The 18,478-nt window shown below is 54.0% G+C and overlaps 1 protein-coding gene across 1 annotated transcript in view; it reads left to right on the forward strand.

Annotated features, from left to right (window-relative positions):
- The first annotated feature begins 8,335 nt into the window (after positions 1–8,335).
- VWC2 (von Willebrand factor C domain containing 2) overlaps positions 8,336–18,478 on the forward strand; it is a 123,678-nt gene continuing 113,535 nt past the window's right edge. The window contains exon 1 of the mRNA XM_047094608.1: positions 8,336–9,046. Within this exon, the coding sequence (XP_046950564.1) occupies positions 8,336–9,046 (711 nt within the window). The remainder of the gene's footprint in view (positions 9,047–18,478) is intronic.

Genomic DNA, 18,478 nt, shown 5'->3' on the forward strand with positions numbered 1-18,478 from the left:
CTCATGGCTTGATTCTGAAGACCAATGCCTCAAGCGTGTGCCAGGGACCCTGTGCCTAATGTCCCGGGGGACACCTCGGTCACTCTCCACTGACCCGCGGTAGGGACCAGGTGTTGAATCCCTCAACCCTCCATCCAACCCTCAACAGATTTCTTTCCTGAATATTGTAAGAGAGTTAAGGTATGACCAGGATGCAGAAGGCATAGGCAGAGCAACGGAAAAAAATTCCTCTTGGCCCAGGGCTGTGGGGACATCCCAGGCCTCCTGGAGCTTGGCGCTAAAAGGAAGGAGCGTCTCTTCACAGCTGGAGATAAAACCTAACTTGCATGCTCCTGGGTGAGAGGAAGAAGAGTGGGTGCCTGGGAGAGCCCAGCGAAGGGCACAGAAAAGTCAGGAGGCCTCTAAGGGAGCACGCAGGCGCCTGGCTGTTCTCAGGATCCAGCCCAGCGTGGGGGAGGGGCAGTAGAAGGGGATGGAGGCAAAGATCACAAAGAGCACTTGGTGTCCTGTCCTTTGCATTTTTTCGTTAATTCACTCGATAAACAGTCGCCACGGCTCGGCCACGAGCCACCGATGCCCCTGGAGCTCGGCGCTAGAAATACACAAGCGACTCGTGGTAATGACACTGGAGCATGGGAGGGGAGAGACACGATTGAACAGGTATGTGTAGCATCATCTTACGAAGGCTGAGGGGGGTAGATTTGGGAGGGAAGAAAAGACTGTTGGAGGAGGCTCCTTGGGCAGTTTGCTGGTGTCTGCCCCAGTCTGGCAGGTGGATCCCATACAGGTGGGTTCCACCGAAGTTTCTGTGTGGGGAGGAAACCTGTTCAGGTGTGCCTGGGAGTGCGCCAGGGTAGTGTTGGGCACCCATCACGTGCTTTCCACACTTCCCTTGGTCCTCTGTTTCTCCTGGTTTAAGTGCCAACCGATGGCCATTTCCTGAACAGCCTGTCCCTTCCACTTCGATCTGAGATTTATGATTCACTCATGCTGTGTTCATCTAAGGCCCAGACGCCCGGGCGGGCCCATGTTCAGTGTCTGCGCAGAAGCCGTCTGGGGACCAGGAGGCTCATGTGAATGGGGTCAGGATTGTTACCAATCATTTGCTCATGTCTGAGCCCAAGGAGTGTCCCTGACTGACCATCTTCTGAACTAACTCCTGTAGGGTTGCCGTCACCTCAGGGAGAATGCTGAGATGCTCCAGAGGATTTCAAAGTCCCCTTGGTATACCATGGAAGGTTCCAGAAACCAAGCAGCTTGGGGCCTGGGAGAGAAGTCATCCCAGGAAGATGCATTGCCTGACTCTCCACCAAAGACACAAGTACCGCCCATTTGTGTTCTCAGTCCGTATGGAAACACCCTTCCCCTCATACGGCTATCAGCCCAGCCAGGCATGTCTGCACAGCCCGCTTTGGGGGTGCTGGGAACAGAGTATAAGTAGTGCCAGGCCTCTGGACGTGCCATGTCCAGGCCTGATGCTTGACTCCGTGGAGGACCATGGGCCAGAGAAGCAGTCATGAGAAAACATATCCTGGGGGCACCTGGGTGGCTCAGTCAGTTAAGCCTCCAACTCTTGATTTTGGCTCAGGTCATGATCTCACAGTTCGTAAGATCGAGCCCCATGCCGGGCTCTGTGCTGTCAGCTTGGGATTCTGTCTCCTCCTCTCTCTGCCCCTCCCCTGCTCTTTCTCTCTCTCTCTCTCAAAATAAATAAACATGAAAAAAAAAAAGAAAGAAAGAAAACATACCCTGTATCAGAAGTGCTCCAGACTGGATTCCAGATTCTTGGGATGAACCCCAAGGAAATCCTGCCCAGAGTCCGCATAAGGCACCCAGCACCTGCCATCAACTTCCTCCTTAGACCAATACCCGCTGATGGGCCCGTTTCATAACGATTGTTTCTGAAACCTTCTCAGTGGTCAAGGTGTCTACGGTGTGCGATGTTAATGCAGTGCACGACTTTAGCGTGTATTAATACCGGATCCCTGGAAGCCTCCTTTCAGGTTTTGCCCCTGATTTTAGAAGAAAATTTGTGAGTCATTCACTCGATTCTCTGAACAGATGCTCCTGACTTTTGGCACGACAGCAGAAGGGTGAGTCTCCGAAGTGCAGCGTGATCGAACGGTCTGTGCCACGGGCTGGCCCCAGGAGCAGTAACTCTCAACCTCAGGCATGTATCAAAGGGTAAGCAGGAGCTGACCGGTAGCCCAATCCAGAGCAGAGCTTTAATTAGTGGCTCCCTTCACCACCAGGCTTGCTCTGTGCACACCCTTAAAAAGCCAGCAGAGGACCAAAGGTGGCTTCCCCCACTCATTAAGCTGAGTTACTAGTAGTCACCCTTCTGTCTGGACCGAAAAGGTCCTGCTCACCCTCGACGGCCTGGGGAAGTAGCTTTTACTCCTTCGAACCCTTGAAAGGTGACAGTTTTATCGTTCCTCCTCTTTGCTGGCCAGAGTCCAGAATTCAAGTCAAAGGCAGCTGTGCCCAGGATTTGTGCGAAATGAAAGGAAACGCTTGAGTATGGGGTCCCCGGCAATCAGTGGGAGACAGTGAGGGCTCCGCATTTTTGGTAAACAGTGTTGCAGTCACAGCCCGCCCTGTGGCCTGGGCCAGACTTGAGCTTGAGGAAAGCTATCCGTTCCAGGACCCCGCTCCGCAGCTCCTCCCCTGGCAAGGGCTGGGTGCACCGCCCACATCTGGAGCCGGCTCCGGGGCCTGCATCCCCAGCAGAGAAAATGCACAGGGCGCTTGCCCCCTCTGTGCTGGTGAACTCCAGTCCCCACAGGCCCTGGCCTCGTGTGAAGTCATCCTAAACGTCTTCCCATATCGTATTTCACGCAGTCTCTTATCCACTCTCAAGACACAGACACCTGGCCACCCCCATTCCAGAAGGTGGCTTTGTCCCTCTTTTCGAGGACCATCTCCTCGACTTGACATCCGACTGGAACCTCGGATGTGCCCCCCATCCCCACGCACCTGTTTCTTGTCCTGTCTGTCCCCCCCAAGACGAGCCTGATCCTCACCACTCTTGCTCCAGGTTGGAGACACTTCATCAAGTTACCCCCTTTCAGTTAGGCACTCACCAATCTGTGCCCTGATTCCTTGGCAGATGTCATCTGAGTTCCCGGCATAATTCTAAAGCATGAGACACTCGGGAGGGCCAGGAACTGGCCTCAAGGGCGCACAGTCTGGTTTAGTCCCTTCCATGTCCTCGGGGTTGTAGGGCCCAGTGATTACATCTCAGGAGTGGCTGAGTAGGGGGCTGGGGAGAAGCGGTGTGCTAAGTACTTAGCACTAAGTGACCCACAGAGGCCTCCTTGGAGGCCACCAGTGGTGCTGCGCCGGGACAAGAGAACCCATTAGAGACTGAGGTTCCCACCTTAACTTGGCTTGAGCCGAGTTGGCTGCGACCTTAGTGAACTCAGGACCTTAGTGAAATCAGGACCTTAGTGAACTCAGGACCTCTGTGGCTTCCCATTGGCAAAATGGAAAACAATAACGGTTTCCCCGGGACTGGGGGTACTGTATGGATGTTAATGATGCAGTGTGACCATGCCCAGCATCGTATGAGGGAGGAGTGTGTTTCTTCTGGCGTTTTCCTCCCTTGTTCTCAACCTCCTTGTCTTCCAACCTCCCTCTCTCCTCCTTTCCTTCCTTCCTTCCTCCTCCCTCCTACCCTCCTCTCTCTCTTTCCTTTTTCTCTTTCTTCTTTTCTTTCTTTCTTTTCTTTCTTTCTTTCTTTCTTTCTTTCTTTCTTTCTTTCCTTTCTTTCCTCTTCTCTTTCTCCCTCCCTCCTTTCTTTCTTCCTCTCTCTCTCTCTCTCCCTCCTTTCCTCCTTTCCTCCTGTCCTTCCTTCCTTCCTTCCTTCCTTCCTTCCTTCCTTCCTTCCTTCTTTCCTTCCTCCACATAGGCCACATAGGTCCCAGACTAAGCACAGAAATATGACCCAAATATGGCTCAAATGAGCCCCTCATTTAGGAAGAGGGTACAGCCACCCAAGAGCTGTGAGAAAGTCAGCTGCCACAAGGTCTGTCACAGAGACACAAACTGAGTCTTGCCTGGAGAGGAAGGTAATTTTCATTATAGGCATATAAAACTGTATCCTATTCTTATTTAGCACAGAAGAGACGGGGCGCCTGGGTGGCTCCGTTGGTTAGGTGTCCCACTCTTGATTTCGGCTGAGGTCATGAACTTGTGGTTCCTGAGTTCAAGCCCTGTGTCAGACTCTGCGCTGGCAGGAACCTGCCTGGAATTCTCTCTCTCTCAAAATAAATAAATAAACTTAAAAAAATCAAAATAGAAGAGACAACTGAAGAGTCAACCTTGACCTTGGCCTGGAACCAATCTCCTCTGTCTGTTGCTCAGGATGGATGGGCACTTACTCTCAGACTCACTGCTAAGTAAGCAAGGCTGTGCTTCTGCCGATGGGTTTAAGTCCAGCACCCAGAAGGAAAGACGGAAGGAACATACTGGGGGCAGAAATATGCCACAGTCCCAGAGCACGCCAGGCTTCCTATCCATTTGCAGATTTTCTTTTCTTCCTTTTGAAGATGGGAAAAGCAAGCTCCTGAGACACCAAGTGATCTGTCTGCTGCTGCCTCTTAATCTGTAGCCTGAGGAGGCAGTAGACAAAAACAGAAGGAAAGAAAGAATAGAAAAGGAGAAAGGAAGGACGAAGGAAGGGAGGGAGGGAAGGAGGGAGGTAGAAAGGAAGGAAGGAAGGGAGGGAGGGAGGGAGGGAGGGAGGAAGAAAGGAAGGAACTGAACAATTTATTGCCAATGCAATAAATTCTTCTGAAGCCTGCAAAGTCCCAGTACTTCCTTGAATTTCTCAGCTAATCAAGGCTGCACGGGTATTGTTTTTCTTCACTAAGGGCAGAAATCCTTCTAAAACTGCTTCCTCCCCCCCCCACCCCCCCTTCATTCCATCCCACCACCTCTGAGAGCATCTGACAGAAAGTGGTTTGGATGCTGGGTCGCACAATTAGCTCCTAATTTTGTCAGGCTTCTTCCTGCGAGCCTCACTGTCTCATAATTGTGGCTCTCCACTGTGCCCAGGAGGCTGGGACAAAGGCTTTCTGATTCCAGGAGAACACTGATTGAGGCGGGATCGATATAGAGACATCATGATTCCCTCAATCGGACCCCCAACCAATTTTTCAGCTAGAAGTAGAATCTTGGGCACATACTTGTAGGATTTTATTATTAGTCACCTGTACCTGGGACCACCCCCAGTGCAACCACATGACAGCAGTTGGCAAAACAAATGTGATAGTTAAAGACTGCAGAAGAATTAGCCTGGGACAATGTGACCTGCCTCTCCAGGTGAGGTGACAGGAAGAAGGGACGTTAGGGACTCTAAGGCAGAAAGGCTCAAATCATTTTGGAAGTGGTTTTTAATTTCTATTTATTTTTTGTTTTGTTTTTTGTGTTTTTTTGGTTTGGGTTGTCGGGTTTTCTTTTTTGTTCTTTTTTTTTTTTTTTTTTTGGTTGTTAGTTTAGTTTAGTTTTGTTTTTGTTTGTGTGGTTAAGGGGAAGCAGCGTGCCCCCAGGCTTCCTGTGGCCCCCTGTCCTTTGTGGCACTCCATGTTCATCTGGTGTGGGAGAACAGGAATTTGTCTCAGTGTCCTCCTCCCCTCTCCCACCCCTCAGAGCCTGACCTTGGCGGGGAAGAGGGGTGTTCTGCACCAGAGCGTTCTCAGGGATTCTCTGGTGACGTGGCCCGGGGAATGCACAGCCTTACAAAAATTCCATTTTTGGAGTTAATTTGAACAGGTACCTTTTTTCTCCTTTATCCAAGAAAAGTAACATTACTATCCGGTGCCCAGGATCAAAGAGCAAATCCAAGTCTGCACCGCACGGGGCTCTCTGCTTAGCAGTTGAGCATCCTTACAAAATTAACCCGAGACGTTTCTACTTGTGGCGGACAGAGAGCGAGCAGGGAAAGGGACACTGAGGGGCGGGAGAGAGGTTGGCAGAGATTCAGAAGGGACGCTGTCCGGATTTTTATGCGTTTCTTACTCTCACCCGTCTATACACCTCTGTGTCTCCGCATGTAAAGAGGAAAATAACTCGCGACAGTCGGCTAAGCTAACGCGGCCTTCGAATTCCAAATCGAACAGTTTGGGGGGTTTTCAACAGGGGCCAAACCAAGCTGTCCACAGGCAGGAAGGCCGGGGTGGGGGGTAATTAGGAAGGAAGAAATTGAAGAAAAGAATCAAGGAAAGAAAAAGGCGCGGATGAAAGGCGCAGTGGAGAGTGAGTGACGAGGCAGGAGAATGGCAGCCGGGGTGGGCAGGCGGCCGCGCGGGGGACTGACAGGTGGGTCGCGCTGCCGGGCGCGGGAGGGAGGGGGCGGGAGGTCCCCGACTCCCCGCGGCGCCAGGCCGCCGCAGCGACGTCTGGCGAGAAAGCGGGGGCCGCCGCGGAGGGAGCGGGGAGCGCGCGGGGCGGGAGGCGGCGGGAGGCGGGCGCGCGGGCTCCCTGGCCGGCCCGGTGCCACTCGCCCGGCCGCCCGCCCGCCGCGCTCCGGGCTTCTCCTGGCTCCCTCCGACGCGCCTCGGCGGCCCGGCCTCCGGTCACCTGGCGCGGCGACCTCCCCGCGCCCCGCGGCTGGAGAAGGCGAGGCCGAGTCCGGCGGCCCCAGGGCGCGCTCGGCGGCGGAGCCGCGGGGACGAGACCCGGGGCGGAGCGGCGGAGGGCGGCGCGGGCGCGGACGCGAGTTGGGCAGCGCGCCGGGCAAGCCCGCGGAGCCGCCCTAGCCGGGTGCACGCGCCGGGCGGAGCGCGCAGGTGGGGCTGCCCTCACCGCGCTGCGCCCCGCGCGGCTCCCCCGCCGGCAGGAGGATGGGCGCCGGCGCCCCGGGACCGCGCCCGCCGCTGCCGCCCCGGAGCCCGCCGCGAGCCCGGCGTCCGGCCCGCGCCCTGCGCTCATGTATGTAGGCTGCACGCCTGCCCCCGGGGCCCTAGGGTGCATGTGGGGTGTCGGCGCCCAGCGCGCCGGGACGCGCCCGGGGCACTGCTCCGCCCTCTGGCTGCTCGGGAGGACCCCATCTTCCCGAACCCCCGACCCCAAGTTTGTAATCTGGTGGCTCGCCCTGGGCTGCGGTCCATCGAGCCGGGGCTGGGAGTGAGCACAGGGCACGGTCGTTCCAGGTCTCCTGGAGGGGGGTTTGGGCGGTGGGAGGGGGCGGGGTAAAGACCCCCTGGAGCGCGCCGGGTGGAGGGGTGGAGGATGGACGGCGAGGTGGGGAGAGGCTGGGTTGCCCGCACCCTGCGGCGCGTCTAGGGTTCTCGTGGCCCCTTAGGGCGGCAGAAACTTTGGGATCCAGAGAGGCTATGGGAGATGGGGAGAGTGAAAGGGACTCGCTCCCGCCCTGCACCCCCAGCTCCCCCAACGCACTGCTTGGTGCTGCCTGGGCACTTCGGGTTCCACCGCTACGAACCCCCCCCCCCGGGTGAAAGCGATCACGAACCCAGCGCTGCGGCCCGCTCGGGGATCTCTCGCCAACGCTCCGAGTCGCTGAGCGGCTGGCAGGGCGCGGGGGGACCCGTGGGGGAGCCGAAGCCTCCGGGACCCCCGAGCCCGCCGCCGGGGGCGGTCAGGGACATCCTCCCGAGCTTCTGGGCCACGGGAGGAGGGCGGGGATGTGGCTTCTGCTCCCTGTCCAGCAGGCATTTAAAAAGTTGTTGGGAAATGAATCACGGGGTCCTGGGAGCTCTGTTAACCCCCTCCCTCCCCGTTCCCCAAAGGCCCTAAGGAGAGCCAGGGGGGTCCCCCCATATCCTCCCGCACGGTCTCCCGTGCCCAACTCCACTGCGGAATTCTCCATTGAGTAACCTTTGAGACCGCGTGGCTGGCACCCCAGGGGGCACACCCCGGGCTCCCGGATTATGTGGCTCCATCCGAGTTTCGCAGGGGGGCGCGGGACCGGCTCGCTGCATTCCGGCAGCCGCGGCTCCGCCACCCGCCCAGGGCCGTCCCCACCGCTAGCCGCGGCCGCGGGAGAAACGCCGCCGGCCGGCGTCTCTCGGGGACCCCGCCGCCACGTCCGCGTGCCCCATCTGTGAGGTCTGGGGGGCCGGCGGGGCCCCGACGCTGGGCATGCTGCCCCCGCCCGCGCCGCGCGGCTCGTTCCTCTAGAGCGCTGCCGGGGCCGGGCGGCGCGGGGCCGGGTGGGGGCCGGGCGCGCGCGGGCCGCGGGGCTCAGCTGTGCTGCTGTTCTCTCCGCAGGGACGGCGGCTCCCGGCTGGCGGCGGCGCGCCCCCGGGCTGTGAATGCGACTCGCCCCTCGGCCGCGCTCCCCGCCCGCCCGCCCGCCGGGACGTGGTAGGGGATGCCCAGCTCCACTGCGATGGCAGTTGGCGCGCTGTCCAGTTCCCTCCTGGTCACCTGCTGCCTGATGGTGGCTCTGTGCAGTCCGAGCATCCCGCTGGAGAAGCTGGCCCAGGCGCCGGAGCAGCCGGGCCAAGAGAAGCGCGAGCACGCGTCTCGGGACGGCCCGGGGCGGGTGAGCGAGCTCGGGCGCCCCGCGAGGGACGAGGGCGGCGGCGGCCGGGACTGGAAGAGCAAGGGCGGCCGCGGGCTCGCCGGCCGGGAGGCGTGGAGCAAGCAGAAGCAGGCCTGGGCCGCCCAGGGCGGGGGCGCCAAGGCCGGGGACCTGCAGGGCCGGGCCCGCGGGGACACCCCGCAGGGGGAGCCCCCGGCCGCCGCCGCCGCTGCCGCCGCCGCCCAGGACGCGGCCGGCCCGGACCTGGCGCCCACGCCGGAACCGCCGGAGGAGTACGCGTACCCGGACTACCGCGGAAAGGGCTGCGTGGACGAGAGCGGCTTCGTGTACGCCATCGGGGAGAAGTTCGCGCCGGGCCCCTCGGCCTGCCCGTGCCTGTGCACCGAGGAGGGGCCGCTGTGCGCGCAGCCCGAGTGCCCGCGGCTGCACCCGCGCTGCATCCACGTCGACACGAGCCAGTGCTGTCCGCAGTGCAAGGAGAGGAAGAACTACTGCGAGTTCCGGGGCAAGACCTACCAGACTCTGGAGGAGTTCGTGGTAAGAGGCGAGCGCCCGCCGGGGCCACTTTGCACCTCCCGCCGCGGGGTGAAACCTCCCCGCGCGCTAGGCGCCCCCACTTTGAAGAAGAGGCGCGTTCTGGTTCCCAGAGGCGGACAGCGCTGTGCTCGCGTCCCCTCAACACGATCTGTCTTTTCAGAGCGGAGGTAATCTTTAAGGCAAAGTGGCCGATCCACATTAATTCCTCGGGTCTTCGCCGTGAAAGGGTTTGGAGAGGGTGAGGCCCACGGCATTGAGGGGACGGCCGCCCCCCCCCCAGCACTTACTGGCTGTGCTGTCCCTGGTAATCCGCTGCTTCTAATTTAAAAAGCGTGGCCGCTGAAATGCTCAACCTGTTTCCAAACACGGGGTAATTCGGCGTGCCATTTGGGGTATAGTTTTCTGCTAATAGCTGATTAAGGGAGACCATTCCTATAAATAAGCCATCTCCCCAGATTATGGGGTGGAGTATCACGCAAATGTCCTCAAAAGGAAAAGAAAATGCTTGCTCATTGGATGCCAAAACACAGTGGATGGCAAAAACCAGAAAGTGCGGTTTAGGGTTATTATTATTGTTATTATTATCATCATCATTGTTATTATTTTAGGGGCATACTAGTAACAGTGTTTACAGCGCTGGCCGTCTCCTGAGCGCCTACTGTGCGTCAGGCTGCAGGCCGCGCTTTTCCCGTGTGTTAACTTGGTTAAACCTCATAACATACTGTGAAACAGATGCTTACCTGTGATCTCCGGTTGATGGGGAAGAGGAAACTGAGGCACAGAATATTTAAATAACAGGGTGAAGACAAGGTTGCCGTTAAGAAGCAGACTCATGAGTCAGGCCGAGCTGTGCTAATGCACATTGTCTGCTTTTCCCCTTACATGCTGTTATGTGAAACAGAAGCCCAGCCCCGCTGGGGCACAGGTTTGGATGGAGATGCTGGCCCCTTGCACGTGCTGGTCCCTTGGGGAACTCTAACAGCCCTGCCTCTCCCTCACTCCGTGGCCTGGGCAGAACTACACAGATCTTCATCCAGACCCCCCAAGAGAGGCCTGTCTGGACACGTGGCCTGTTGACTGGGCAGAGAGAGGGTTTCCTGGGTGACAGGGGGCGTCCTGGGGCCTGCAGCCCTCAGCACTGAGCAGGGAGGGAAGGCAGGGGGGAAGGAATCCTGCTGGAGGCCCCCGGAGCCCAGCCTCGGAGATCCACACATTCAGGATATGCCCAGGATGTGATGGCCCCTAAAGAATTTGAAGAATCAATCCCTGGTGTGGTAGAAATAGAAAGCCAGGAAGGACTGATCTGTAGATAAGGTAGCAAGTGTGGAAGGAGTGCTGGGATTTAGAGTAGGGAAACACAGGTGTCCATCCTGGCCTTGCCACTAACCAGCACGACAAGGACAAATCGCATCTTTCCTCTGAGGTTGTTTTCCTCATCTGTTAGCTAAGGCTGGTTGGAGCTCTACCGGCCTCATGCCCAGGATGCATCCCCAGGCCAGCCTGTTTAGCACAGTTGTTCACTCCAGCCCTTCGAAGAAACAAAGACAACTTTGTCGAGAAACTCCTATGAACCAGACCCTGACCATACACCAGGAGTTAGGTAGGCGCCTGCCCTCACAAGGCTCCCTTGCTAGTGGGAAGTCGGGCACACGTCTCCCCAGGTGTGTTGGTGCTGAAGCAAAGGTCCTGGCAAAACCCAGGTACCTTCCCAGGTACCTACCCAGAGGTACCTTCCCTACCCAGAGGTAGGTATCTACCCTCGGAAGAGGTATCTTCCCTACCCAGAGGTACCTTCCATGTTGGCCTGGGCCGGGGCTGTAGGCATGGGCCCAACAAAATAATTCTCTTGAGTTTTAGGCTCATGAGAAAAATCTCTCAGGGTTATAAGAACAAAGGCAAGTCGTTAGTTTTTATCGATTGCATTTGTTGGTTGCATTGTATCTTGTTTTATAGTCATTTCCTAAAAGAGTCTCACGAAGTCAGCTGCATTTCGATCTAAAAATCCCAGACACATCACAGGGTGGCCAGTCATCTGCCTGAGATGACAGACAGAGAGAAGAATTCAAACTTGTGTTGTAGTAATTCATCGCTAAGTGCTGGGTGCCACGGAGCTGCCTTTGCGAGCCGGGGAGGGGGTGGGGGTGGGGGGGACTCTTATGTGATTCAAAAATCGGTAGTCAGGAAGCAGAACGTGTTGCAGCCTCTGGAGATGGGGGATGTTGGCAACAAACGGGAGATTGGAGAGATGATAATCTTGGGAAGAATTAAGGTACCCGTGAACCTCTCTTTTGAGTGTTAAGTACATCTCTCGTCTCCAAGTGGTACTTCATTCTCAACTTTCATCCAGTCATCAGCGGCTGCCAGGATGGACACGTGCATGAATGTTGCAAAGCTTCTACGCGTTCGGTGATGCGCTTGCTCCCCTAACACATACAACCCCCTAATGATTTCATTCTGCACGATGTGTATGTCATGCTCGTTTCTGTGACTAGGGGTTGCAGTTACGCCCAGCTGCGGTGCCGAGTGCCCGGGCACGACCACTGTCCACCTCTCTGCTCTGGAGGTTCTGGGCTTTCAGCGAGAGCTCTGCTAGTGTGGTCTGTAGTTTTCACAGCACCGTGTGCGGGCAGTGGAAAAGGAGAGCACGTTCTGTCTGAAGCGCTTTGCTCTTCTCCCAAGAAAAGGTTAAGGAAACGGGGGTTGTGGTCCGTGTGTGTCTTGCTTGGAGTGCTGGTCACCGCAGCAAGGAAGGAGGGGAAAGGGAGGCCAGTGCTGGGCCTCCTTCCCTGGGAGGCACACGGGCGTCTGAGGCGTCTGCTCGGTGCTTCTCCAGAGAGAGGGAGGTAGTGATGAAGGCTGGGGGCTCACTCTGGGCATCTGTCTGGGAAACAGATCCTGCCTGGTGCCTGTGATGCTGTGCATCTGGCCCCTGCGAGGCGGCTTCCCTCCGTCTTCCTGGGCTGCTCTTTCTTGGGCACGTGGCTCTTTGCCCAATTTTCACAGTTTCGTCTTTTCCCTCCTCTCCCTGCTCCCTACAGACGCCATCACAATCCCTCTTCTTCGCAGCCTGGCTGATAATCTCGGCCAGATGTCTGCGGAAGACCTTACTCGACGCGCCCACGAAATCCCCTTACGCTGATAATGACTAGAGTAACATTCTCATGTCTCTAGGGATGTTTGCAACTTAATTTGTGTAGCCACGTAAAAATGTAGTTGCTGGTGGAGTTTTCTCCACTGCCTCTCAAATTCCACCAAGTGGCTTGTTCTTCAACTTACACGAGCAGGTATCCAACTTTGGAGAAGGAAGCCTGGTCTGCTGGTTTGTATTTTTTTTTTTTTTTAAACGAGTGGCATTTTCACGTGTTCTCTGCTTCCTGGGGACATGCTCATTTGCTGGCGTTGCCGTCATAAAGGACCACAGACCAAGCAGCTTAAACCATAGAGATTTATTGTTTCACAGTTCTGGAGGCTGGGCGTCCGAGATCAAGGTGGGGGCAGGGTTGGTTTCTTCGGAGGCCTCTCTCCTTGGCGTTGTAGATGGCCGTCTTCTCCCTGTGTCCTCACCAAGTTCATGATCTGTGTGCGTCTGCGTCCAGTCTCCTCACACAGGTCATATTAGATTGGGGCCCACCTGGATGACCTCATTTTAACTTAATTGCCTCTGTAAAGATTTTGTCTCGAAATACGGTCATAGTTGGAGGTACTGGGGGTTGGCACCTGAACCTGAGAATTTGGGAGGGAGGGCACAGTCCAGGCTGTAACATAGCCATAACAGGTGTCGGAGGCCAGAGTTGACCTCACATGGACGAGCCCAAGGAGATACAAGGACTGTGGCCAGGGGAAGCCTCCCTGGCAAGTACGATTGAAGAAAGAATTTACAAAGAAGGTGCAGGGGTGATTGGTGATAAACTCACTGCCCGAGAAGCATAGCCAGGCAGGCAGACCACCTAAACCACTGTCGTTCTGTGCCTATTCCATTCCGAGCGCTGTTAGGACCTACTGTACTGTTTATGGCGGTAGATCTGTGAGCCAGACACAACTAATGAGCAGCTCTCCGGTGGGGGCTCCCTGGAGCAGTTTCAGATCTGCCCCGATGACTACCAGGCAGAAAGGCAGGCAGCAGGTCAGATTTGGAGTTTACCAACAGAAAACGATTGCAGTTTGAGCCGCAAAATTAAGTTGTTCACCCTCACGGGGTCTCCTGATGCCCTGGGGGACTGTGAGGTTAGAAGCGGGGGTCTGCAAGATTGTCCCGGTGCTTTGTAGCATCTAAGCAATTTATACAACCCCCGCCTGTGGATAAGGCCCTCCAGGAACACGAACACTGCTCGCGTCTTGGCTTCTGGGTCGTGTGATGCCAGTTCCGCCTGTCCGCGGTGGCTCTCGTAGTGATCAGGAACTCTGATTAGCAATTGTGGAAGTCTTTGAAGAAAAAGAGACGCTGCATTATTAATAAGTACTGCTTGCTCGCCTGTTTTTCAGAGCGAGAGGCCTGTTGAACCAGAGGCAGCTGGACAGAGATTCGCAGGCACGGGGATGTGGGGCCGCCGGGGAGCCCAGGCTCTCCCAGGGCGTCAGTGTCTGACCCATGATTAACCCTGCTGCAGAATCTCCTTTCCAGAAGTTTAGTAATGAAAAAACTTCCTCCATGAAATCTGGAATCAAAAGCCCCAAGTAGATCTCTATTGCAATTATGAAAAGGTGCCAGGAGAGAGACACATTCATCATATTTTTCAGTTGCATGGTATTTATTTCCGTTCGTCCAGTTGATGTTACTTAACATAAAACAATACTATTATTATTTTCCTTTGCAAAGTATAATGAATCAAGCTGCGTAAAGCTAATGTTCTCTAGTCGGCCGGATGCTTGTGTTGTTGCTAAGCCTGAGTTTGCTTGGGTTCTGAGTAAGATTTTCTCAATTCTGGACCTGTCAGTTTCTGCCTTTCTTGCCCAAAGCCATTTAAACAGTAGCAGTTTGTTTTAAAATTTTTTTAATGCTTATTTATTTTTGAGAGAGAGGGAGACAGAGCACTAGCAGGGGAGGGGCAGAGAGAGAGAGAGAGAGGGAGACACAGAATCCAAAGCAGGCTCCAGGCACTGAGCTGTCAGCACAGAGCCCGAGGTGGGGCTCAAACTCATGAACTGCGAGATCATGACCGGAGCTGAAGTCAGATGCTCAGCTGACTGAGCCACCCAGGCTCCCTAAGAGTAACAATTGTTTTAAAGGGGGAAGTCCATATGCTTTCTCTGAAACTTTCAGATGTGGCCAGGTGTTGACCTTTAAGATTCAACATGGTTAAGTGACTTGATCCAAGTTATGGAGCTAGTAAATGATGGAACCAGGATCTGAGTCCTAGACTGTTGCCCTTCCAACTATGCCATCTTATGCCTGTGACCATATGGTCATGAAGTGGCATCTTGTGTGTGACCACGAGAATCCCAGGTACGTGGAGAAGGGAAAGCTCGAACAGGTTTGGGACACCTGCCCCACATTTGTGTCCAGTGCTGGGCCAACTTGGCCAAGGGGTTATTTTTGTGGGTTTGACTCAGGCCATCTAGAACAAAATAAGTATCTGTGTCCTTCTGAGTAGGACATCTTGAGTGTCCACCTCCTTCAGTGTGAGTGGAGGGTCTCAGCGTCCTCTAGGACAGAGCGCTTAACCCTCTAAAGATGTCTGTGTCAGCCCTTGTTCTGTTTCATTCTCGTGCCCCTGAACAATTCTCAGAGCCTCCTACTTTCCAGTGGTCCAAAGTAAAGAGTATCCTGCTTATCTCTCAGTTTATGAGAAGTAAATGAGATATACGTGAAGGCAATTTAAATCTACAAAGCTCTGAACAAACTAAAAAAAAAGAGAGAGAGAGAGAGAGAATAAGCCTGCAGCCAGGTGAAGGTGGTTTCTGGGGGCTTCCCTGGTGAGCGTGCCTCTTGTGGGAGGTGACTACCCCCCTGGAGGGTTTTTAGTCCCTGGGAAGACTGACTGTGGAGGTTCAGCATTAGGGCGGGCCTCTCCGGGGTTTTCCCATAAATATTTCCTTTGGTGGAAGGTATCTCCAAATCTGATCAATCCCAACAAGAATTTCTTCTTGCATTTTTTAATTCAAAAATATTTTTTTGCGGGTGCCTGGGTGGTCAGTCGGTTAAGCGTCCAACCTCGGCTCAGGCCACGATCTCACACTTCGTGAGTTCGAGCCCCATGTCAGACTCTGTGCCGACAGCTCAGAGCCTGGAGGCTGTTTCGGATTCTGTGTCTCCCTCTCTCTCTCTGCCCCTCCCCCACTCACAGTCTGTCTCTCTTTCAAAAACAAACCTCTAAAGAAAACATTTTTAAATATATTTTGGGGGGTAAATATTTGCCAGGCTTTGGACACGATCCTGGAGACATAACGCCAAACCTTGAAGTGCCCCCAGTAAACGGGCAGTGACCCCAACGTCGCAGGCAGTGACCACAAGGTGTGTGATGTGCTGTGAGAAGCATCATGGGGCTCTGCAAGGCACCCAGCTGGAAGCTGCCCATCTAGACTCTTGTCGAAGGTTTGTTTTTAAATGACAGGGCAAGCCTGGGACAGGTTTCTAGGGGGAAGAGGAGAAGAGTTTGTCTCAAAGAGCACAATTGTGAGTTTGGGTGGAAGATGATGCTTTTCCACCTAGCCTGTGTGCCCTACAGCCATCCTTTGTGGTATGCTTCTGACCACATAGCTGGAAATCCTTTTTTTGCTGTTTCTGTTCCAAGCCTGAGATCCTGCCAGCTGGATTTCACTTCTCATTCTATTTCTGTCGGGCACTGGGGTGCGGCCAGGACACGGAGTGCCTTTCGAATCTGCAGAAAAGGATGATGTCAGGCATCTGCCCATGGCCCTGTGAGTTCTCTCAGAAGCCCGAGGCCCATGGAGAAGCATAGGGATGGAAAATTAAGAAGCCGTGTGGCTCTGTGCCATAATCTCTGGTTATGGCGGAAAGGATTTTGCTTTAAACATGTTGAGACCACCCTTTGCCCAGGAATAGAGAAAACTAATAGCCCGAAAACCCAGCACTTAACAAAACTCGTGAAATCCCAGATATCATAGAAAACACATCTTGGGGTGCCTGCGTGGCTCAGTCGGTTGAGCGCCCGACTTTGCTCAGATCATGATCTCACAGTTTGTGGGTTCGAGCCCCACGTCCGGCTCTGTGCTGATGGCTCAGAGCCTGGAACCTGCTTTGGATTCTGTGTTTCCCTCTCTCTCTGCCCCTCCCCCACTCGTGCTCTGTCTCTGTCTCTCTCTCTCTCTCAAAAATAAATAAACATTAAAAAAAAAAACCCACTCATCTTCTTAAAAGCACAGCTGAAATGGGAAAAAAAAATTGAGAAAAATTAATCCCTAGAGGTAAAATCCAGACAGGAAAGTCAATCTTGCAGTGGTGACCATCTGAGAGCATCATCTGATGCCTGGGATCGAGGCTGGGGTACCTGACAAGCCCATGGCCCCAGGGAGAGAGAACGTCACACCAGGGTGTATCTCATAAGGCCATGCTCCCCCCAAAAGCATGTCCTGCAAAGGAGGAGTGCAGACAGACCCCCCTGGATGGGCCTCAGGGCTAAGTTGAGCTGACAGGTTTTCTCTGAACATTTGCTGTATCTAGTGCGTGTGCTGTCTTATGAGCATGAAGCTGCTTCCCTGGATGGTCCAGAAAATCCAGGTGGGGTATTTGTGCTTAAAGGCGGGGTGGGGGGGGGTGTCCCTGGCAGGCAATGCCGACAGGTGTCCGATAGAAACAAATGTCCCCAGGAGGAATGCACCCTCCCCCCGGGGCCGCAAAGAATCCCCACAAGTAGCGTTCCAAAGAATGTGATAGCAAAATTAAAATTACACACAAGAAGGGGCATCGTAAGCAAGAGTTTGCTGAGACTAAAGTAATCCAATGAGACCCAGATGTTGGAATAAAAATGAGACTATTTAATATGCAAAAACTCTATGTTGAAATAAAATGCATAGGTAGACAAAACAAGTATATTCCCAATACTGATTGGTTTTGAAGAAGAATCAGGTAGAACTTGTATACAGCAGTATATAATAGTTTGAATTGATAATCAATGGGAGGGGTCGGCTTTACATCAGGTACAGGTTATAAGCTAATTCAACGAACTAGCAGAAAGATTTGGAGAAGTCACCCAGAGTGAAATATGGACACACGGATGGAACATAGGAAGGAGATGCTTTGTTACATGGAGGACAGAGAAGAGTTAACATGGATCAGATCAGAATTCTGGAAGAGGTAGTAGAAAATACAGGAAAAATGAAGGGATGGAATGCCAGACATTCTAGTTGAAAGACCTTGATTTTCCAATTAATGAATCCCTAGGAATTTAAAGAAAGGTAAACAGGAGCACCTGGGTGGGTCAGTTGGTTAAGCATCTGACTTCGGATCAGGTCATGATCTCGAGGTTCCTGGGTTCCAGCCCTGCATCGGGCTCTGTGCTGACAGCTCAGAGCCTGGAGCCTGCTTCAGATTCTGTGTCTCCCTCTGTCTCTCCCCCTCTCCTGCTCGATTCTGTCTCTCTCTCTCAAAAATAAACATTAAAAAATATTTAAAAAAAGAAAGATAAACAAAAATACATTCACCCGTAGCCATATCATAGTGAGACTGCAGAGCACTGAAGGCAAAAGATTTTAAGAGCATCCAGAGAAAACAGACTTTACCTTCAAAATAGCAGTAACTAGGCCGACAGCTGACTTCTTATCACTGGTAGAAAGACCCCAAACAGTAGAAGAACGTGTTTAAAGAACAAAGAGAAAAGAAGAGTTAATCGAATTTACGTATCCAGCAAAACTATCCTTCAGGAAGGAGGCCGAATGAAGATATTTTTAAACAAAAATAGAGCACGCCACCAAAGAACCATAAGTAAGGCAACTTCAAAATGCAGTGTAAAGGATGAAACTCAGGAAGGAGAACATGACCTGGGAAGCCAAGTCACAGAGTCAAGAAGGAATGGAAGAAAAGTTACTGTTCACTGAAGCATAGACCAGTGGTTCTCAGCTGAGGGTCATGTTGCCCCGGTGGGGACTTGTTCAATGGGTGCAGACATTTTTGGTGGTCAAAACTGGGGTGGGGTGGGATGCTACTGACATCCAATGAGTGGAGGCCAGACATGCTGCCAAAATCCTACAGGGTGGAGAACGGCCCCTGCTAACCAACGTCCAGAGTGCTAGAATTGAACACCTGGACTACAGATAGGGATTTTGAGTTCCAACTTTATCCTTAAACAAACAGGAAATGCCATCAGATACAACTGGTAAATGTTCTTGGAAAAAAGTTATTACCAGGGCAGGGGGTGGGGGGCAGCTAGCTCAGCTTTAGGCCAAATCATGCCATAGGTAAGCAGTTGCAAAAGCCCTCCTGCTTTCCAGGACTGCTGATCACAGACGCCACCAAGCTCCCTTTGCCTGTGGGTG

The sequence above is a fragment of the Lynx rufus genome, unplaced genomic scaffold (assembly GCF_022079265.1).
Source record: "Lynx rufus isolate CCGP_SWC_20201006 ecotype Redwood Valley unplaced genomic scaffold, mLynRuf1.p SCAF_4, whole genome shotgun sequence".
Classification (NCBI taxonomy): domain Eukaryota; kingdom Metazoa; phylum Chordata; class Mammalia; order Carnivora; family Felidae; genus Lynx; species Lynx rufus.